The 23,220-nt window shown below is 40.4% G+C and overlaps 1 protein-coding gene across 1 annotated transcript; it reads left to right on the top strand.

Moving 5' to 3' along the window:
• The first annotated feature begins 771 nt into the window (after positions 1-771).
• Positions 772-23,064, top strand: LOC102777622 (uncharacterized). Its single transcript, XM_006785358.3, has 9 exons — positions 772-911; positions 14,455-14,548; positions 14,683-14,857; positions 15,774-15,919; positions 19,258-19,434; positions 19,631-19,747; positions 19,890-19,976; positions 21,902-22,049; positions 22,254-23,064. The coding sequence occupies exons 1-9, from the start codon at positions 898-900 to the stop codon at positions 22,271-22,273; spliced, it is 978 nt and encodes a 325-aa protein (XP_006785421.1). The 5' UTR covers positions 772-897; the 3' UTR covers positions 22,274-23,064.
• Positions 23,065-23,220: the final 156 nt, after the last annotated feature.

Below are 23,220 nucleotides of genomic sequence, written 5' to 3'. Positions count from 1 at the left end.
AGAAGGGACCAACATCTGGGGAGACATACTCGACCCGCCAGCCACTGGTATTTACCCAATGGTAGCAGTGGCAAACCCCAGATTTGGCCTAATAATAGGGACAGAAGGACAAAAAGAGCAAGATGAGTGCCCAACCATACATATTTTCCGTCCGTGGTCACAAATAGACAGACGAAATGTCCTGAAAGACGTTCCTCCACTGAATGAAGGTTTTATACCATGGAGGGACGCTGTAGAAATGATCAGAAGGCAATGGTATTTAAATGGTCATGAAATGCTTCAAGTAGTGCAAGATTTATTAGGATTAAAAATAGGAACAGTTAGAGGAGATTATACCGGCTCAAACGCCGGGGGAGCAGCATACGCACCAGGAAGCACAGACCTAAACAATGCCCTAGCAAATTTATATGAGAGAATTAGAGTACGGTTGGCCCCGAGGGCTGACTATGGAAAAATAGGAGAGGTGAAACAAAAAGAAGCCGAAACAGCTTCTGATTTTCTGGACCGTCTGCGTCCAGTTTTTAGACAGCACTCAGGATTTTGATGCCTTCAATAAGAATCTGCAATGTAAATAGTCATGAAAATAAAGAAAAAGCATTTAATGAGAAGATGTGTCCAAGCTTTTGACTGGCAGAGTATATAAATTATTAAAATATATATTTAATTCATAAAATGTGAAAATGTGAATATCAATCTGTGCAAACCTCTTTGTGTCCACGAGGGGGCAGCAGCACTTTCGCGCTGCAACAAATGAAGCAGTAGAAGAAGAATTTGCCCAGGCTACTGCTCCCGTTGTTTACATTGCAAAATGTGAAACTGAAGTTGTGTGGGCTGGAGGTGGAGACGAACTGAAAAGGTTTCGGGAATGTAAGCTGCTGCGCTGTAGTCCGCCAGGAAATGGACGAGATAAGGTGAGCAGCTTAATTCGTACATTTAACTGTAAAAGTTACTTTTTCTTTCTCTCTCTGTTAGTCACCGAGCTTTTGCGTCGTGATAAAATGTAATCAGACAGCTGGTAGATGTACACCTTATTATCTCGCTATAACCGGACACACCCGTTAACATCAATAAACGGGTTATTTATTGTTATTTATAACTGCGAGCCTTCATCTGACAAGCTTTATACGGAGCCTGAGCTAATGTAGAGGATTTATGGTTCAACAAGTCTTCTGTATGTGGAGGACTGAACCTGAGGTTACGGACAACTGTAACCTCTGTAGAAATATGAATAAAGTCATATTTATGCAAGCCAAATAAAACAAAGATAAACGACCAGAGGAACAAAACAGGAAAGACACATTAATGCTTAAAACGTATTTTGCACTCAGTCTTTTTAGTTGCCCCAACTAAGGGGCACGATTCATGTTCAGTGTGAAGGTAAATTACTAGTTTTGCAATCCTCAACTGTAGAAATTATTGGTAAGTCACGAGGTTATGATCAACTGTCTACAGGATGGTGTTTCTAGATTTGGCAGTTTCCCAACCTAACGGAGTAATTTCACCTGGCTGGGAAATATCTGTCTTTGTATTAACTGTTTAAGCATCTATATAAGCAGTAACAATAAGGACTTCTGCATTTTTATCTGTATATTTTTAATTGGGACAATGTAAGTACATGTACTTAAATATAAAATATTTCTTCAGCACCTTTCAAGATAAAACCAAATACAAATCTAAAAAAAAATTTCGCTGCATTTTGAAAGCGACCCTTGAGTTTACAGATCTGAAGCTCAGAGGGAGAGACTTCCAGAGTCTGGGGGCCACTGCTGCAAAAGCTCTGCCTCGTATAGTTTTCAGCCTGGTATGATGCACAACCAGTTGGCCCTGATGACATGACCTCAAGGCCCTGCTGGGGATGCAGGAATGTAAACTGAAATGTAAAAGGAGAAAAGCTAGTCAGATGTATTAAAGCGAAACAAGATAAAACCACCTCAGTGCTGGCAATTCCGGTTTTTAACTGATATTTAAAAATATCGTATGTATTCTGTGTAGTTTGGTTTCTATTTACCCTAATAGTATGGTAATGACTAAAAGGTGGAGGATCCAAATTATGTGAAAATTTATAAATAAGACAAATATTCATGTGTTAAACAAGATTTTCAAAGCCAAGTAAACTGTGCTTCTGTAAAATTAAACAGTAGTGATAACAATAATGCTATTTTAATAAATATTTCCAATCTTCTGTTATATAAAGACTGTAATAGTTTTAAAGTATTAAAGCCAGACTGTGACCGTGTAGTAATACAATAATTAATATCAATTAAGAAATCACGGAAGTTTGGTAGAACATTTCAGTTTCATTATTACTGTATGCATATATAACAACATCATCAGCAAAGAGCATTAGCTCCAGAACAAGCCAATCAATATCACGACAAAGCATGTTATAGACACGCCGGTCCACTGTGTCCATTTCAAATTTTCTTCTCACAAATGTGAAAAGCACATGCATGCACAAGTTGCAGTACCCACAGTGGGAGATAATACATTTAAAGCCAAGAAGTTGTTACTAAGGAAGGAAGTGTAAGTGTACTTCATACCAGGGTCCTTAATTGCCAGAAACTATTAGGCTAGACTATCAAGTAACTATTAATACTGGGCTATTAAGAAACTATTAAGATAGTGTCGGATTATGATATTATTTTATGCCATGTTAGACCCCTAATTAAAGATTGTGAATTATTATGTAGTTTCAGTTTGCATTATGCTCCTGAATTAGAAGAAGGTGATAATTATTACATTTGGTAAACTGATCTGCATTACATTAGACTGTTGATTTATTGTGAATGAATGATATTGTTTTATGATGCATTATACTGCTGAGTTATAGGAAATACTGTTCACAGAAAGTCATCGTCTCATTTGTCTGATTGGAAGAGAGCAGGGCATGCTGCCCCATCTCATCAGGAGCAGATAAACAGGGAGCCAAGGTCGTAGCTTAGGCGCTGTGTGAGAGAAAGAATGAGAATGTTTAGGCTCTGATGATTAGGTGGGGGCCACTAGAGGCTATAAGAGTTTGATCAATGCTCCACCATTTTGAGATCTGATGCTGTCTGTTGTATGGTGTCCATCTCCCACGCGTGTGTTCATTAAATCATTGTTTGACTTGACCCGGCCGGACCAGTGTTGTTATTTTGGTTTTCCTCCTGTATCCATTCCCAATATTTGAATCCGTAACAGTTTTGGGGGCTCGTCCTGTGGTATTGGGATGGAAGTTTTGGAGGCTTGGACGGTCCGAGGTGGTCGGACGGGCAGACATTATCCGGCAATCGAACTGAGTGGACAGGCGCCTTTATAAAAGAGGTAGGCACAGGCCTGTTGATTTTATCCGAAGTGTGCTGAATTGGACGATGAAATTAAATGTCTATTCAGTAAAAGTTGCCGGTGAGTGTCTGTTTTGATTTTGATGAAAAATCTCATGAGTTTTGAAACTTGAAACAAGCTTATAAGTAAAAATACTGAGTTAGAGTCTCAGGTAAAGGTAAAAATACTGAGTTAGAGTCTCAGGTAAAGGTAATAATACTGGGTTAGAGTCCCAAGGTAAAGGAAAATAATACTGAGTTAGAGTCTCAGGTAGTTGGATAGGGAATTGGTCATTTTGTGAGTTAGAGTCTCCATTGGTCTAAAGATTGCATCTGTGTTGGTCATGTTGCGAGTTAGAGTCTCCATTGTCCATAACGTTGCATCTGCCTCAGTCATACTCTTGTTTTTGGGTGTTGTCTGTTGTTTAAAAGTATTTTAAATTTTGTTAGAACGGTGGTTGGAGTCCACTAAGAGGCGCATAGCCCGGAGGTTACGCTCCCTCCTGGCCGCGGACGCGCGACCTTGACCTGTCGGCGAACAGGGTTAGTTCAGTTGGTCACTGTGGAGCTTGGGGCACTCCAGAATAACTAGGAGTTAGAGTCTCCTTATCTGCGCTTTTTTGGGCACTGTAAATTGACTTAGGGATTTTAGAGATGAGGCCAGATACAGTTAGAGTCTGATACTGGTTAATTGATTACAAAAAAGTTGGACTTTCTTCGGTTGGACCCGTTATCTTAAATTTGTCAAAATTGTGTAGGCGCTAAAACTTTCAGGCCTGAGAGTGATTGTAAATATAAGACGTCTTTGTAATATAATATAGAGTTGAGTGTGAAACGAGGCTGTGTGTGACGACAGCGCGCTGCAGCGCTGCGAGCTATTTTTAGATAGTGTGTGAACATGCAAATGAGGTGGCTGCTGTGAAGCCCACAGAGGACTTCCTGTTTAGCGTGTTATTGAGTTTTATAAGTATAATTTGCAAATAATGATACATGCCTGTAATTAAAACGCTGATTTTGCTGATTATAATATTACAAATAAAGTTTTAAATCACTACGGTGAATGTTTAATGTTTGGCTGAGTTTTGATATGGGAGAGACGGCTTCACAGCTGCTGAGGGTAAGTGACCGGAAATCTGCATGCCCATAAAAGGCAACTGCCTGACTGTGTGAACTATGCACCAAGAGAGAGAGAGAGTAAAATCTAGGCAGATGGAGTAAGTGAATGTTTTCAGAAAAGATGGAGTAAGTGAATGTTTTCAGAAAAGAAAGAGTAAGTGAATGTTTTCAGAAAAGAAAGAGTAAGTGAATGTTTTCAGAAAAGAAATAGTAAGTGGATGTTTTCAGAAAAATAGTAAATGAATGTTTTAGTCTCTTAATACAGGTGGATTTCTCTCAACCAGGAGACCTGAGTACAGCAGCAAAAGGATAGATTAATAAAATTGGGACGACACACAGGCCAAGCTCTGGCTCAAAATTTAACAGCTCGACCTCTCACTTTGTCCCCACCCGAAAAAGAAGCTTAAAGGACATCTTCTCCTCCAGTTATCGGTTACCATCACTGGAAATTTTCAGGCAAGTTTTTCACTGAATTGTTTTTGGCACCATGTGTCCCTGAATCTCACAAGCAAGCTCTAATTCCTGGCTGAAGACATGGAATGCTGTTATTTAAGGTGGGAAATCAAAATTTGGGAAACAAAATTAAAAACACACACAATTAGAGAAATGTCTTGTTTGAGAAAAAAGTTAAAATAACCCACCCACAAACGCACATACACGCAATGAAGAAACAGCTTACACTCATGAACACGTGAAGATTTTCCAGCAAGGTTAAAGCAGCAAAACTTAATATACACCTGATGTTAAATGATAAAGTCTATCCACTACTAACAAATAAACTCTCTGGGTTGCAGGACAACAACTTGACTTCAAAAAGACAGACACTGGTAAATCACAAACCAGTGATGAAACAACAAATTTAGTGGTTAAAAGAGTCAAATTGTGACATGTTTTCCTGTGATTGATTAATACAAGTGATTACTGAATGAAATAAAATTCCTTTTTGAATTATTAAACATGATCTTAAGAATTTTAACAGGTACCTGTGTTGTCCTGTCAACTTGGTGGGTTATGACTTGATTATATAGTGAGAAAAAACAAAAAAAGGGGGGGGAGAAGGCTGACACAGGGCCTGGCCCCTCTCTGAATAACACAGCCAAAACAACATTATTTTCAAACAACATCATTTTCCTGTTCGTCTGTTTTTGTTTTGTTTTTGTTTTTTCTCTTTATGCTTAATTACAGGCTGCTTTGTCGGCCCGGAAAGCCGAGGCTGACCTGGACTCCTGCTCTCCCCTCTACCATCTTTGCTCTCCCTTCTACCATCTTTGATGTGACCCTGACCAAATGCTACAGCAGCTGGACTCACAACAACAGCCTGAGAATGTCAACAGTGCTGCAGGAAAGAGATCTCATGCAGCGGAGACGGAGAACGTTAAATCCAAGGCCCGTTTCACTACACGGGGGAGATTTCCAGACAGCTTCAGCTGACAGAGCTGTGACGAGACGCCTATTAAGCCCGGATGAAAAGTGAGGCCGAGCAAAAGAATGCTGACCTTAACAACTCTGCATTAAAACTGTGCAGGAAAGTGATGGACCAACATGGAGGATCGGGCAGCAAAAAGGGCGTGCCAGAGACACGAGGAGTAACTGAGGTCAGAAGGCACCTCAGATTGGACAAAAGCAGCAGAAGAACATAAGCTGAAGGCACAGGTGTCGAGGCTCAGCCAGGAGCTGACCTCTGAGAAGAGCCGAACAGCAGGGCTGCAGAAGGTCGTGGAGCAAAGCAAGGAAAACATCAATAAACTTCAATCTGACGTGTACGGAAAAGACTCTGAGGTTTCTGCCCTCAGTGAGAGCTCAAGACATCAGAGCAGAAACTGAGCATGCCTCAGGAGGAGCTGGCTGCTAATCGAACCCATCAGTCAGGCTTGGAGTCCCAGATACAGGACTTGAAATCAGCCCGGAGCTTGCTGGAGCAGGAGGTTGTCAAACCTGACGAGAAGCTCCAACAGCAGGAGCAAACCCTGAAAGACCTACAGAAGCAAAAGGGGTCAAGTTAAGGAGGAGCTGGACAAGGAGAAGATGCAGGACACTGGAGAAAAGGACTGCCTCAATTGGGGTCAGAACCAGTATGGAGAGAACTTTGGGCAGCAGCACCAATGGACCCAAACGGACTGAAAAGGAGGAGAGCAGGACCCCAGAGCACGCTTCAGGCCATGGTTTACCCAGAACACCAGAACAGGAAAGTGATGAACACAAACACACACACAAACACACACATTTACATACACTGACTCAGAAGCAAGAGAAACACACATATGAACACATATGCACTCGTTGATTGACTGAGAAATGACACACACACACGCACACAAATCAAAATGCTGATTCAATCCATTGAGAAGTGATCCACACACACACTCACATACACACATACATGTTTGTGCAATGAAGAGTGATACACACACGCTGCTGCAATGAAGAATGCTTTACTAACAAATGCTATGCTGATACGCAAAATGCTGCACACAAACGTCCAAATACAGAATTTGTTACAACAACAAGAAGCCATTGATTGTTAATTGGTTAAATGCATTTCATGTCACCCAGAGGGCATTTGTGTAGATTTAGGGGACAGGGTCTAGAGCAGTTTGGTTATGAAAACAATGTCTGTGAGTGATGTCTGTTTATGGCTCAAGGCCTCAACTGAATTGTTTACTGTGTTTCACACAGCCTGATAAGGAGCAGTGGTACAGAGTGAAAATTATGAATTAACGGTGTGAGCCTTACTTCGGAGCACCACATTTTTGTGATTGAGATTTAATTGAAGGAGGAACACACTAAAAAAAATAAATAATAATAATAATAAAAATAAAAATAATAACAATAATAAAATATAAAATAAAAAGAAGAAAAGGGGGCCAGCCCTTGGATTTACGTAAGCATCCCACGTGTATTTAACACAATTGCCTCAGGCTTTAAAGATCTGTATAAAATTCAACAGGAAATCATAGCTTCCCTGTATTTCCTACATTGTTGGCATGCTGGTGAGTGCTGTTGCTCCACAGTAAGAAGGTCCTGGGTGCAAGTCCACAGTCTGGCTAGTTTGCAGTGATTTCTCTCTGGGTATTCTGGTTTCCTGCCACAGTGAAAAGTCATGCAGCTGTTAGAGCTAGGTTAATTGATGACTCTAAATTATCCGTGAATGTAAGTGTAAATGGTTGTTTGTTTCTAGGTGATAGACTGGTGACCGGTTCGGGGTGCACCCTGCCTCGTAACCTATCACTTTAGAGTTATTTCCCAGCCCTCGTGCAATTAGGATAAAGATAGGAGGATGGTAGTTGGTGTAGACCCATTCAATTTTTATGGTGATCAGAATTTAGACTTTGTTGAACCGTAGGCAATATGAAGACAACATGTAGTATTTAAGGGACCAAGTAGAATTTGGATAAAAGTTAGAGAATAGTGTTGAAAAAATGACAGAATTGTGAAGGATTAAAATATTCCAGGAGCTTAACTTACTCCATCTGAACATGTCTTAATCGTGTAATATGAACTCAAAATGCACAGGTTTACGGAATATGAAAAGGTTGTGTTGATTTAACTCAGTTGTTTAAGTTTCTACCAAAGCAAAACATTTGTGTGCAACTGGTGTCCACTATTGAATCAAATAAGTCTAACATGTTTTTGTCAGTGCAAAAAGAAGTTACGGTACCTGTATTCCTACACAATATTGTCCGGGGACGGAGAAAAACTTTCTGGTGAAGTTTTGGTTGATTTTGGGTTTTGCTTAACACTAGGTTGATTTTATCAGTGAGGTTTGGATTGTTTTCTTTCTCTAAGAGAGAGAAAGATGGTTTTATGCTTGGACAGGTTTCTAACGGGCCCCAGTATTTGTTATTATATGAGTATTATATTGGTTACGTTTGTCTTTGCTTTTGTTACAGTGCACTGAAATAAGAACATCTGAGAGGAGTGATCCACCGGTGGTGATATTTTGGTATTTTGTGAGTTCCTGATTTAACAAATCAGCTCTTTAATCCAGGCCTGAGAGATTGAACTTTAAAGCGCTATAAAACATGATTACTAGAAACAGTCGCAAAGTATTTTTCTCCATGATTATAATGGGCTCTGGAGAAATTCACTTATATGGGACACTGATCACATGAGAAGTCCTGAGCCTAAAAGGATTGCAGCGAGTCAATCCAGTCCAAAAAAAACAAGGAACTGTTTTCCTTTAAAAATGATGACGTCATCTTGCTGGTGATGGAGCCTCGAATAGGTTGCACGTGAGACTCCATTATCAGCAATATCTGGTATGAATGTGTGTGAATGTATGCATGTGACTGGACTGTGATGGACTGACGACTAAATGTTTAAACTGACTTGACACTGAGACAAAAACGGTACCGACTTTAGGATTAGTAAATGTCCACAAACAATTCACCCAGCCTGTAAAAGAAGGGTGGATGTTTTGTCTCGCTTTGTTTTGTTTTTGCAGGAATAGGAGGACAGAGACTAGGGGGGGAGGCTGTAGCTTCACATGAGTGTGAACTGCAGACTTAACCTTTTGGTTGCTTTCGGTTGCTAATTTTGAGCTACTGATGTTTACATTAAGAAAATTGTGTTTTATTAGCTGTGTTTCGATTAATGCAGCACATTATATTGTTGGGAATGTTAAATGCTAAAGTGAAGAGAAGCTTTGATTTCACTCATGACTGAACATGTTATTATTAACCATAGCGGGCCACTGTAAAAAGTCAATCAATTTTGATAGAAAAAGCAAGAAAAAACTCTATTGATACCAACAGGGGAATGATAGACTAGTCACATTCAAAATAGAGATATGTAATGACAAACCTTGGTCCACGTCAGATAGGTTCTCCATTGAAATAGTCAATAATTTAGAAAAGTAAGATAGAACCGACAGGGGCATGTGGTGCTGCACAAGAACAAGAGCAAAATAAAGAAAAATTATTGTGTTTAGCTTTGATAAATTAAAATTAAAATGTACCATTACACTCAGAGGATCAATATGAAATTCAATATATGCTAATTTTGTATGAAGTACATGGCTGATAACTGTTCTGTCCTGAGCTTTTGTTTTTACAGCGCCCACTTGACCACACCAACAGTTTCTCGCCACCAAAAGCGGGTACTTGCAAAGAATAGGGAGGAATATCATCAGAAGTGGGAAAGGTAAGCCCCGATGGGGGTGATAATGTAACACACCCAAAGAAAGATTTTAGGTCTGACCAACCGCCTCAGTAGTGGGCAAAACGATGACAGTCAATAAAATTCAAAAAGATAATTTAGTGACAAAATATCAAGAGATAAAAGATAAAACAGTCCAGTGTCCCATTCATGAAGCAAATAAAAACACACAGTCCCAAGGCCAGAGCCAGCTATGCCACATGGCCAGTTGCACTCCACATGTTGCCTTTAACAGGGGTAGAAGTTGTCCTTGGAGACCCACTACCCTGTAAGCATATAGCCAGTGATCACTCCAGCCTCTGAAACTCTGCTGCCTTTAGGCTGTGGCATATAATAGGCCGTGGCCTGAACAGAGAGACAAAATGACACTTTAAGTATAAAATTCATAGTGCAAAACCCATCCATCCCAAACATATCAGATTATCACATTACATACATGCACAGAGAGACAAAATGACACAGCAGTGTTTGTAGTGTGAGCTATAAGTAGACCAGTGTATCATTGCAATCAAGTACACCTGCCTCTAATTAGTCCAACCCCATTCCAGCCATTGGCTAACCAAAATGTGACACACACAAAAAACCACTCCCAACCCAGTGCAACTTTACACAATAATATGGAGCTGAATTAACACAGGCACACTAGTCTACCATGTTACAATAACACCATTAATTTCACGTATGGTCAAATTCTTAAAACTTGACCCCAAACATGAAAAATTCTTCAAACATTTAGACACAGAGTGGAGTTCTAGATAAACATAATGCAACAAACCACATAAGGATGGAGCATTGGAATCAATAAAATGGTGAAAAAACACGCAGGAAAATGTTGATCATGTTGATTATGTTTATTCCAGTGTGCAGGGATTGGCTAATCTGACCAGGAAATGTTATAAAATGGATTGTCGGAACAGTCAGCGTTAAAGTCATCTTTGACAGTCCAGACTAAGATGGCGTTGGACATCTTCAGGGCGGAAAAGGGTTGGTGTGACCAAAGTGTGGTTTGGCTTGTTGTATGTATATTTCATAATGATACAGCTCTGGATGGACCAGTTACCAGGGCATGGAAGGAGGACAGACTTATTAAATGAGGAGAAGGAATTTTCTGGGATTGGAGATCCTCTGGGTGAGTGGTTGACTAAAAGCATGCATAAAATGAAAGCTATTTTTTGTTATTGATTGGTAATAGATTGATAATTGGCCACATTCACAGTTGTATTGACTTGTTGTGGACGTAGTCTACTTCATGTTTAAGCACTCTAATTAACAGATTGAAAATAGTGACATTAAAGGAAGAATATGCAGCGCCACCCTGTCAAATGCCAGTGCCGGTGGGGCTCAGTGATGAATCAGGTGAGCTTCATGGCTGAATTAAAACATAGATACCCCTGCTGTGGTCAGTGAGGGATAAAAAGGGGTGTGTTTTACTGTTATTTTAGCATCAGCATTATTGTTACATCAGAATCATATAACAAGCATTGCATTGAACATTTATTGAAGCTATTGACATATTAACATTTGTATTACAGTGATTGTTATAACCCCATGTTAATCTTCTATCTACAGGTGTCAAAAGTAGTCAACAAGCTCATGTTGAAGTGAAGTTCATAATAATACAGGTTTTGTTTGTAGACAATTGTGAAGACGCAGGCTCTGGGCGGAGCCAGGTGTTGAACAGATCTAACATGACAATTAAATTGATTTCATTCCCTAACACAGGATAACAAGACTGGAGCAACGACACTGGATAGGAGAAAGTCTGACACTTTCTAAGATATGAGGTCACTAACCTTTTCTTTTAATTTTCTAGCTTCATTGAATGGACACATGTTAGAATTAGAAATGGCTGCTTTGTCTTTGATGTTTTTTATGAGAATGAGTGGTTTTAATCATTTTTATACATATCTTGCAAATGTGCTTATAAGGAGTTGGCACTCGGTCTTTTGAAGGTCATAAGCTTCGTTCGGCGATAGTCCGGACTGATAAAGTGTAAGAAATGCCTTGAGTGCAGCGGGTTACATGCAAACACGCTTACACACACATACACTAAATTAGGATAAGTCCTTGGGACATTCTGAATATTCTAAACAAATTCTGAATCACCAAAAGATCACTACACAGCAACATTAGATTGTTAGAGCTAGGAAGAGAGGTGTTTTGGTTTTCTGTCTCTTACAGAGAAAGGAACAGACACCAGACGAGGTCACAGATATACGAGGATCCTTCACAGCAGAGACAGACACGGTGACTGCTGAAACACCAACTGGGTTCAAGTGTCATGGCATTTTGGGCTCCAGTTAGTCACCTCAAAAGGATGGATCCCATAAACACAGCAATAATCATGAAGGGGTTGACGGAAATCCAGGAACACCACACCAACGACGTTCGAGAGGCTGTTGGTCATAAGGAGAACACCTTTCTGTTCCTTTTCCTGGGGAACACAGCTGTGATCCCAGAATACACAGATCATTGTTTGAAATCGGGGCAGAATAATCCCCTGATCTGTGCAACGACTGAAGGGTTGTCTAACCCCTGAGGTTGAAGGAAACAAGAGCAGAGAATCACCCGACTGGGAGACACTGGTGCCTACAGCAATAAAATAAAGGTTAAAAGCTCCTCGGACAGAGGTTCTAGTCTGAGTACGTTTGGAGGGTATAAGGTAGCACCGAAATAAAGCTGTGGGAGAACTGGGGAGTAATGGGAGTATCATCTGTACCTACTATTGTTGTTGTAATAAAAGTTTTTCTTGCATCTGAACTGCGTAAATACAGAGGTCATCTCACATATGGTTCACCCAACAGGGGGACAAAAGGCCTGAGGAGTAAGGAGAAATGAACCCGGCAACACTGGATTGCAGGGTGTAAGTGAGCTCTTTATGTCTAAAGAGCTCAACAGGGGGAATTGTCGGATTATGATATTATTTTATGCCATGTTAGACCCCTAATTAAAGATTGTGAATTATTATGTAGTTTCAGTTTGCATTATGCTCCTGAATTAGAAGAAGGTGATAATTATTACATTTGGTAAACTGATCTGCATTACATTAGACTGTTGATTTATTGTGAATGAATGATATTGTTTTATGATGCATTATACTGCTGAGTTATAGGAAATACTGTTCACAGAAAGTCATCGTCTCATTTGTCTGATTGGAAGAGAGCAGGGCATGCTGCCCCATCTCATCAGGAGCAGATAAACAGGGAGCCAAGGTCGTAGCTTAGGCGCTGTGTGAGAGAAAGAATGAGAATGTTTAGGCTCTGATGATTAGGTGGGGGCCACTAGAGGCTATAAGAGTTTGATCAATGCTCCACCATTTTGAGATCTGATGCTGTCTGTTGTATGGTGTCCATCTCCCACGCGTGTGTTCATTAAATCATTGTTTGACTTGACCCGGCCGGACCAGTGTTGTTATTTTGGTTTTCCTCCTGTATCCATTCCCAATATTTGAATCCGTAACAATAGGCAGATAATATGTACATGTAAATGTGTTAGTGATGTCTGCTTTAGCGCTTTCCCGTCATTATTTTCATGTTGGCTTGCAATAAAATGTCTCCCTGTGCTGGTACGGCAACTCAGTGCAACTTACTGCGGCTTCTGCATCTGTGTCCATTTCTCGTTTGGAGAGGCAAAGCTTGAAATAGACACGGTAGATCAGCATATCTAATACACATTTTCACGTGCTACTAGTTTGCAACAAGCAGATTGAAAATCACTAATATACCAAAAAGAAAAAAAGAGGATCTAGAAATGAGCCTTGAGGAACACCTACAGTTAAACAAAGAGCTTGATTGTTGATTATGTAGTCTAGTCTTCTCATATGAGAAGTTTTTCAGCGACTGTTGCTCCACACAGTTTACAATGTGTAATATTTTTCTTGAGATCAAATGCTAAATGTGTCAATATGTCTACTCTTCTATTCCTCGCAAACAGTGACATTTTGTTGTGTTTTCATGTGAAACAGTGAGCATGGGAGCTAACAGTGCTGTTTTCCGGGGGCAGATCGAATGTGTGTGTCTGACCTTATTACGCACAGAGATTACTTCTGATTGGAGAACTTTCATACTCATCCCACTTTTCTAACAACTTAATTCGTTCTGACTGGATCTCATCTCTCCAGAATATTTTCATCTCATTTTTATTCATTGATGAAAGTGTCAATACATTTCATCATAGCTTTTGTCCTCGTGCATTCGTTTCTATTTAGTTATCGTCTTGTTTTCAAAAACCAAACTGCACTGGGTGCAAAGCTGAAGAAGTGCTGTTTAAAGAAGTGACAAATTGATCGGCTACTAGTTTTTCAGCCACATTAGAGAGAACAGGCAGAACGCCTACAATTGTCAAGAACTCGATGTTCATCAATTTTGTGTATCAGTGTAAGAACAGCTGATTTTCTGATATTTTGGATTCTCTGCTCATAATTTACCAGTGAGCACACCTTAGGAGGACACCGCATGTAACGTGGGGTGTGTTTGTCGTCTCCTGGGGTCCATTTTTATAGACCTCAGCATTTGCTGAAGTAAGGTGCCGCAAACATATTTATTTTATGATCCGGTCCTCTGATAAGAAAACCTTTGATATTTCATAGGAGGAAATGCACAAGTAGACACAGCTTTCACTGTGACACCGAGCAAGCATTAATGTTGTTATCGAAACCAGTGACACATTCAAATGTTTGCTGTCATAAATATCTGTTATCTTTGTCCTCCTCTGTGGGATGTTTTCTGTATTTGAATGTGCAGCATGTAACAGCAAGAAGGATCCCGGCTTATTTAGAGTTTCTTTTTTTATCAGTGAGCAGTGCTTTTTTAAGTTTAGGTTTAGTGACCTGAATGAATATGATCTTCTGCAGTTATGTAAAATTTGTTTCACTTCTCAGTCCTCTGTTGGGCAACCAGCCACATGGCTCGGACCTTCCGTCTCCGAACCTGAGGCCGAGACACCAGGAACTGATCCTGACACCATGTGGCCCGGTGAGATACTGGCGCTGCCGTGCTGGGAAGTGAAGCACGTGTTTTCGTTCCTGTCGTGCTTTGATTGTGATTTTTTTGTTGTTGTGGCTATCACAGGTTGTTTCACATTCTTTGTCCTTTCCATGCTGTTGTAGATAAAGCGCTGGTCGGAGCTGCCGCGCCTGCTGCAGGTCTATTTCTGCTTCGCCATACTGTCTCTGCTGGCGCTGCTCGGCCTCACCGTGTCCAGCCTCTACAAGCAGCACACGGACACGGACGTGTCCGATGAGGACAACTTCACTGTGTCGCTGATCCAGCTAGTTGGAATAGGTGAGTTTGTTGAGGGCAAGAACAAAAAAAGACATTTGCAGCATTCATCACCACCCCCACCACCTCCTTTTAAAAAGCAGAAGTTCTTCTGTTGCAATCATATGATGAAAACTTGAGTGGAAGGAGCTGGTTCCAGTGGCTTATGTGTTCAGTGATGATTTATGTCAACTGAGCTAGCTTTATTTCCTCATAGCTCAGGTTTACAGCTCGCTGAAGCATTTCCCATAAAAATGACTTGAGCTGCACTCTCTACCTGCCCTGTAGAGATTTGAGGAAATGGTGACTTTTGCTTAACCTCCTATGACCTTTCGTCCACATATGTGGACATCATATTTTGGGTTATTTAGACCAAAATACTAAATCTTGCTCTACAAGGGCCTGATATCCACTTACGAGGACATTATACTGCTACTGTTCTATCGAAATTTTAAACGAATATCCTCATATGTGGCTCTCATTTTTCTTAGAAACAAAAATAAGGTAATTCTTTGTTTTTACTTTCATCAGGTCCCAATCAGCACAAATATCAAAGAGAAATTAAAAATGCATGCCATGGAAGAGTTTGGGTCTTAGGAGGTTAAAGCCGCTTTCGAAGCGTCATTTCCAACAAACACTGGGATGCTGTGTAAAACCGAAATAAAAGCAAAATGCAATGATTAGCAAATAAATTGTGGAGCTTAGTGCAGAATAAATGTTACCTCTGAGGAGATGTTTGATGAACAGAGTAGCAAAGTAACTGATTTTCATGATCATTAACATTTTTACACAGAGAGCTTCATTAAAAACTTTGTATTGTGTACTTATATCCTTAAGCTATATGATTGAGAAACGGTGTGCACACACAGTACAAATACTTCATCTTTATTCAAAGTGCTTGTCTTGCATGTGAGCTCTGCCTGTTGTCTGCCCCCTGCAGTGTTCTGCATCTACTACATTATCCGCGGCGTGCTGCAGGAGAACCGACAGGAGCTGGTGGCGTTCGTGCTCAGCGTGCTGGTAGTGATGATTCGGTCGGTGGTCAACTTCTCCGTGCTGGGTACGAAAGGCCAAGAGGAGCTGCTGGTGAGGAGTTTGGAGGGAATCGTGAATATTTCTCGTGCAAAAAGCAAATAGAACTTTGACTGATTTGGATTTGCAGAACAAAACCAGAAAAGATACTAATGTTAATATGAGCAATATGAGAAAATGTAAAAAAAAAAAAAAACACAGTAAAACATCTTTAGCACGACAGAAGTATATTAAACTTCAAGATATTCCATAAGTCCTGCGTGACTGACCGATGGCTGCAAAAAGGAGAGTTGTTGTAGTTTTCGCTCTGTACACCACCACAGTGGATTTTAAATCAAACAGTCAACATGCCTGTGATTGAAGTGCAGACTTCATTCAGCTTTCTTTTCATAAAATATTTAATTAACTGTAAGAAATTGCAGCCAGTTTTATACAGTTTTCTATTTTAAGAGGCCCAGCAGTGATTGGACAAACAAACATAATTTGAGATATATATGTTTTATGTCTTTTGACTTCCTGAAGGCTAGAACCCACGAGCATCACCAAATGCAGATGTTCTTCCCAGTCTTCACTGCAGCTCCCTCCCATTGCTAGTTGCTGTGAGTCTCTTTGCCTTCAGTTTTGTTTTCAGTAACCGAAAACGTGCTCGGAGAGAGCTTTTCCAGCCGAGCACGCTGGGTTGAGATCAGGTGACTGACTTGTCATTCAATAATGTCTCGTTTCTTTTCCTTGAGAAACTCTTGGGTTGATTTTGCAGTTTTGCAGCATTTGGTTGAATCTGAGCAGAGAGCACAGCCCTGTACACTTCTCCATTAATCGTACTCCTTCTGTCAGCAGTCATCAATAAACAGAAATACATGCCCACGCTATGTTTGACGGATAATGTGGTACGCTTCAGATCATAAGTGGTTTCTCTCCTTCTCCACACTTTTCTCTTCCCATCATATTTTCATCTGTCCAAAGTGTCTTTCAGATGTTTTCTGGCAACGTCTAATCTCACTTTCTTGTTCTTGAGTGTAACCAGTGGTTTGCACCTTTCACAGTGATATCTTCTTGAGCGTGTTCTTGGCTTGCTTTGAGGTTATGACATTATTTTTAAACTCTAAGGAAAAATTTGCGATCATCCATTCTAGTTGTCTTCGGTGGTTGCTCAGAGTTAGCCCGATTGTTGATTAGGACACACCAAACGTGTTTGCTGTCTTTCTGAAAGCTTCCTTTGATTTTTCAGCCTAGTGATGTCCTCCTTCTGCTCCTATCAACTAGGCCTGTGCGATATGATGAGATATATCGGATGACGATATGGAAACATCTGTCGCTTCAAATTATACAGTATTGTTTTGTAGTGTTGCAAAATACACCGTTTACGGCAATATTTTTTCATTAGGGCACAGAGAATACCAGTATAGCCTAGGGCTGTTCGATATAACGATATATATCGGATGATGATATAAAAATGTCTATGTTTCATTTTACGCTATTGTTTGTTTCATGGAGTCGCAAAATAAACTGTTTACAGCAATATTTTTTCACCGTTTTGATGGTCACTGTAGTGTTTATATTAATTTCTTAAAGTCCTCTCTTTCTCTTATATTTAATATAACCACACTATGGATAGACAAGCGCCTGTTTTTATGCGTTGTGGTTAGCAACAACCAGGGTAACAGCATCTCGTGTCCGCTTGTTTATGTTCCATATAAACCTTTCACAATAAAGCTCAAGATCCTGTTGAGACTTTTCAAAATAAACTGAATCATGTGAAAGAGCAGATTATTTACGGATGAGAAGTAAAAAAGAGCCGTCAGGTGCTAAAAAATAAACCTTAAACTCAAATGTTAGAACAGGCTTTTCCCCGCAGCACGCCGTGTAATAAATACTCAAAGAAAACAGCGGCTGTTACAACTTATGTCTAAAAATGTATCGTTTCATGCATCGGTTAAAACACTCGACTCCAGCTACATGACGCGCAGCTGGAAACACTTCCCGCAAGTCGAGCTGCCCGAGATTCACAGAATTTACAGAAAATGTTACATTTTTGTGATTTATATCGTTATCGGGACGATAGAATTCTTATATCGGGATATGAGATTTTGGTCATATCGCACAGCCCTAGTATAGCCAGTAAAAACGAGGCAGAATACGTTAGCTCCAAACAGAAGGACTGTACAAAACAAATCGAGGACCTTATTCCTAAATGAGGGGCTACCCCTGTAGCACGGACATGGTTTGGTTATGAAAGTATGACACGGACCAGAAAACTGTACTATGCAAATTATGCCGCAAACCAGTACCCAGCACAGACTCAACCACGACAAACCTCGTCTACTAGCTACGCAAGAATCACGAGAAAGAGTGTGAAGAGAGCTTATGGATGAGAAGCAAAAAATAGCCGTCAGATGCTCTAAATAAACTTTAGACTCAAACGTTACAACAGGCTTTTCCCCGCAGCAGTTTCATGCATCGGTCAAAAGCACTCGACTCCAGGTACATAACGCCCAGCTGAAAACACTTGACAAAAGTGGGGCTGCCAGAGATTCACAGAATTTACAGAAAAAGCCCTATTTTGTGATATATATTGTTCTCGGGATGAGAAATGTATTTTATCGGGATATGAGATTTTGGTCGTATCAACATGCTTTCAGGCCCCATATTGAGAGATTTCCACAGGGAAATTCACCAAACACAAGTTAAACACTTGGAATGAACTCCAGAGCTTTTATCTGCTCAGTTTAATTTTCCAGGTAGTTTTGACTCCTTCAATTAAAGCTGAAAGTCTGTACTTCAAACATGCTTGATAGGTTGATTTAAAATCCACTGCCATGGTGTACAAAAGAAAAAGGAAATCGAATTTGTGCCGTCATCCAAAATCCTTCTGGACCCGACTGTGTATGCGTCAGCTCTGAATAGTGTCATCGTTGCTTCCTGCTGCTGCTGTTAAGACACGAAAGGAAACAAAATAAACAAAAAAGGAAAACCCAAAGGAAACATGTCAGCAGGCATCGTGAACGATTACTTCCCGTTTAGATGATTCTCAGTTCCACCACTTGATGTCGCTGTGACTGTATGTGTGAATGAGTGATCCAATGAGTGAATGTTGAGACTACATGTTGATGGTTATTGCTGTGTGTTGGTGTTTGCAGTGTTCTGTTTAAAAGCATGCAAAGCCCCAACAAGAGCAGTTCATATCACGGACAGTCTACTGTACATGCAGCTGAGTGTTGAGTTACTGAATAATGCCACATTTCTGCAAACTGAACCATCTTTTTTACTGGCGGGTGACTGATATGAATGATAGAGAATAATTTGATGTAATAACTGCAGAGCCTTTAATTTTTCACCGTGCACAAACCTGAAGCACAAACTGAGTGAACAGCGGCGATCTGTTTGTGTGGCAGGTGCGTTTCGTGTGCATCGTCACCCTGGGCGTCGTGCACATCTTTTGCACCACGCTGCTCATCCGGAGACCGAACATGATGGCGTTCCGTGTGGGCGGAGCCTTGGAGTGCCTTCAAGAGCAGTATTTCCTGCTAAACCTGTGTTTCTCCATGGTGACCTTTGACCTGCAGGCTCAGGTACACGCACGTTCTCCTTTTGTTTTTTACAGTAGAAATTTTTGGCATTTCACACGTGCAGCATGTCATCCTGCACGTGCTCCTCGTCATATGCTTTTTTTCCTTGGTGTTCAGCATCCTACAGTGAGGCGAGTTTGTTTTTAACAGAGCTGATGAGCGGCTTCGTGACGTTGTGCTGTTGGTGTGACCTTTTCAGTTGTGCCTGTGTGTCCTGATCTTAACAACGAGCCTCGCCGCGACTGGTGCCAACAACATAATCGTGGGTGTCGGAGTGTTCTGGGCCATCCTGACTACAGTTGTGGGCGCTGTTGCGGTGAGACCTTTTTATACATCCTCTGGTCACAGCAGAGAGTCACAAGTGACAATAAACCAAAAAAGAAAAGAAACATAGATGCACTTTAAACAGTCACAAGCTCAAGAGCAGCCAATTGTAACCACTTGTTTTTGTTTTTTAGGTTTTAAAGGAAAAGAAAGTTTTGGTTTGGATCTTTATGGTGCAGAACGTTCCTCAGGTGGCATTCTTTGTGTATCTGATGTACACGGTAGGCTGAGATTTCCCTCCAGATATGTTCAAATAATTATAAAAAGTTAATGGCCAGCTGTTCCCTTCAGATATTTTATCTAACTACACATTTTGTTTTTCCGTTTGTGTGAGTGTGCTTTATGAAGTGAGTCTTCCTAATAATAATCCTGCATAAATGGCTTAGGAATGATTGTCCCAAAGTACGTCACACAACTCGCACTTCAAATATGACCGGTGTCTTTGTTGGGGGCTATCTTTCTATTGAGGATCAATACACATTTTATCATATCTGTGAGAATTTATAATAGAAAATTCTGCCAGTGTGACTCGGTGATGAGTTTTTTGGGACAATGTGGTAAATAAAAACCAAATCCAATGCCTTGCAAATCTCATGAACTTTATTTACAATAAAACAGGAAAGTTTGGACCTGGACAGCAAAAGTCTGTAAAAGTAAGTGGCACTAAAAAGAAACAGCTGGAGGAACATTTTGAAACTAATTAGGTTCATTTTCAACAGGTCAGTAACTTGATTGGGTATAAAAAGATATTCTTAGCGAGGCAGCTTTTCTCAGGAGTAAAGATGTGCAAAAAAATTGTATCTACAAGTTATTAAACAATTTCAGAATAATCTTCTGCTATGTAAAATTGTAAAGACTTGGAACATCTCACATCTACAGAACATAAAATCATCAAAATATTCAAAGAATTTGGAGAAATCTCTGTGCGCAAGGGACAAAGACTAAATCTCCGTCCGTCAGGCAGCACTGCATTAGAAACAGGTGCGATGCTAGCATGGAAATCACTGCAGGGGCTCAGGAGCAATTACAGAAATCTGTCAACACATCCACAAATATGAACTTGATCCAGAAGGGCCACTATCTTCTCCTCTCCAAAGCTCATTTAAAATGGACTTATGCTCCCATCAAGGCAAGAGATTTTTCAGCCTTGGATATTTCAGCATAGTAGAAGAGTCTGGGTGTGGTAGTGACTTCCCTGCAGTCCAGGTTGTTCCCCAGTTTGGTACGCGATGAAATAAAAAATACAACAAAGAAGACCCACAACTGTGGAGCAGCTAGGATCCTATATCAGACAGAAATGGGAAAAAACTCCAGCAGCTGATCTCCTCTGTTCCCGGACAAAATATCAGGTGTTGTTAAAAGAAGAGGGGATGCTGCACTGTGCTGTCAAATTCAAAATGAGAAGTGGGACATTTTCTCAGTTCAAACATCAAATATGATTTTTCTATTATGGGATTACGAGATTTGCAAATCACTGGATTTTTTTAAATTTACATTTTACACACTATCCAAAATTTGTTGGCACTGGGGTGTAAAAGTCCTCGTAGTTTCATAGACTGTATATATCAGATGGCAGAGCCACTGATGTCACCTGTTAGTTTCTTGGCTACCTTTTTGAAGCCTCAAGGTTCAAATGTGGACATGACAATCATTGGATGAGAGTAGATGTAAAGCTTGGGTAGCGGAGTGCACTGTATTATTCAATGGGATGCTAACATGGCTAGCATAACAGGTGACATCTTATACAGTCTTTCTGTCACTACGAAATGTGAAAAGCAGATAATTCCTTTCACAGTGAGTCCTGCACAGCAACACAGTGGAAACAGCTATAGACCGTATAAACCTTTTTTATTCCAAGACTTCAAATCCGTTTATTTATGCTGTGAAGTTGGGCGTTTGCTCATCAGGGAGTAACTTAGGTGCAGTAATAAATGCAGTTAGCGTAGCACTTGAATAGTTACTTTCCAGTGTTTTTCAGTATTTCCATTAAACCCCCCAAAAATCACTTTCTGACACGATTGCTGCTCACATCACAGAGGACAGCGCCTCTGTGATGTGAGGATGACGCCGCATGTTGGCGTTCCCTTCTTTGGCTGGCTCAGATACAGACGCCTGCGGGGAAACAATGATTTTGCTTTAATCGCAGGTGGCAGAGAAATGGTTCCAGGACACTACGTACACAGTGGAGGCAGCTGCTATAACCGGGGCTTTGATTTCACTGGTGATCAAAGTGGTTTTATTCTGGGGCCTCATCAGACTGGTACACAGCTTTGGACAAGGCCTGAGGGAGAGAAGTGAGTTTACTGCTTCAGTACCTTAAGAGTTACTTTGAGCACAACACTGCATCTGCAGAACACCGAGTTAGCAGTTTCTGTTTGTTCCTAAATATCTTGAATTTGTTTGTTCGAGATGTTGATTGTAAGAAAACCAGAGTTTTCCTGAATCTGCCAAACTTGAGCATCAGAATACTGAATCCTTTTTTTTATTGCTCTTCGCAGTGTTTGCACATAACAGGTGATAAAACATCAAGACCAAGGAAACAGCTGCACGCTGTGGGCTTAAAGCACCGTGCTGCTGACCGCGAAGCTCACATTTGTATTCAGCATCAAGTGTGCCAAAATCATCACTCAGCATTGTTTTATTTTTCCATGTTCTGTATACTGTAAGAATGTTAATGTGTTTCTGGCTTCAACGACGTCCCTGTTTACAGCATTTAAATGAATTCTCAGGCTTTGTTTGCATCTGATATGATCAGTCTGTACCTGAATACGTGCATGCATCATGACGTGCGATGCGGCTCTCTGTATTTAAAAGTCCTCACTATCCAGGTTGTGCCAACACTTTTATATTAGTGCATTATGTGTATTAGCTAAGCATGGCTCACTGAGTCTATGAGCTCCATCATTTTTACCCCTGCTGAGCGTACGCTCTGTCGCTCTCTGTGGCATGACTAAAACATTTCCTTTGAATGTCGCCACGCAGGTAGATTGTTCTGGTATCCTGTCAACATGCGTTTGTAAACTAGCTTCATATAATCGTTTTTACACCAATATGCATTTTAACACCTAAATCGAGTTTTGTAGCGTTGCCAACATCCTCCACTTTTTAAAAAATGTGATTTCTTCCTGTAAATTGTATTCACAGTTCTATTGACTGATTTAAGTTTGCTTTTTAAAATTAGAAATGTGTAAATTAACTCGTGCAGTCGACCACCACGACTAGCCGTGTTTTTATTGACATATTTTTTAAACTGTCTGCTGCACTTTAATGCGCTCTTGTTTTTTTCATTCAAAGTTCTTAATAAAGTATTTTAACAAAAACTTTGACTTTTTGATTTACTGATCTTTTTGGGACATGCAGCTCTGTGCAAGTCTCGATCCACTCCTCATATTTTGCTTTCAGTGAGCCAGACGTTGTTGTACTTCTCCTCCAAAGGGAGGGAGTGTGTAATCCTTCTGTTTGTCC

This window comes from Neolamprologus brichardi, chromosome 20 (genome assembly GCF_056152115.1).
Source record: "Neolamprologus brichardi isolate AB-2024 chromosome 20, ASM5615211v1, whole genome shotgun sequence".
Taxonomy (NCBI): Eukaryota; Metazoa; Chordata; class Actinopteri; order Cichliformes; family Cichlidae; genus Neolamprologus; species Neolamprologus brichardi.
Note: the sequence above shows the minus strand (reverse complement) of the source record. Positions and strands in the feature narration are given on the sequence as shown.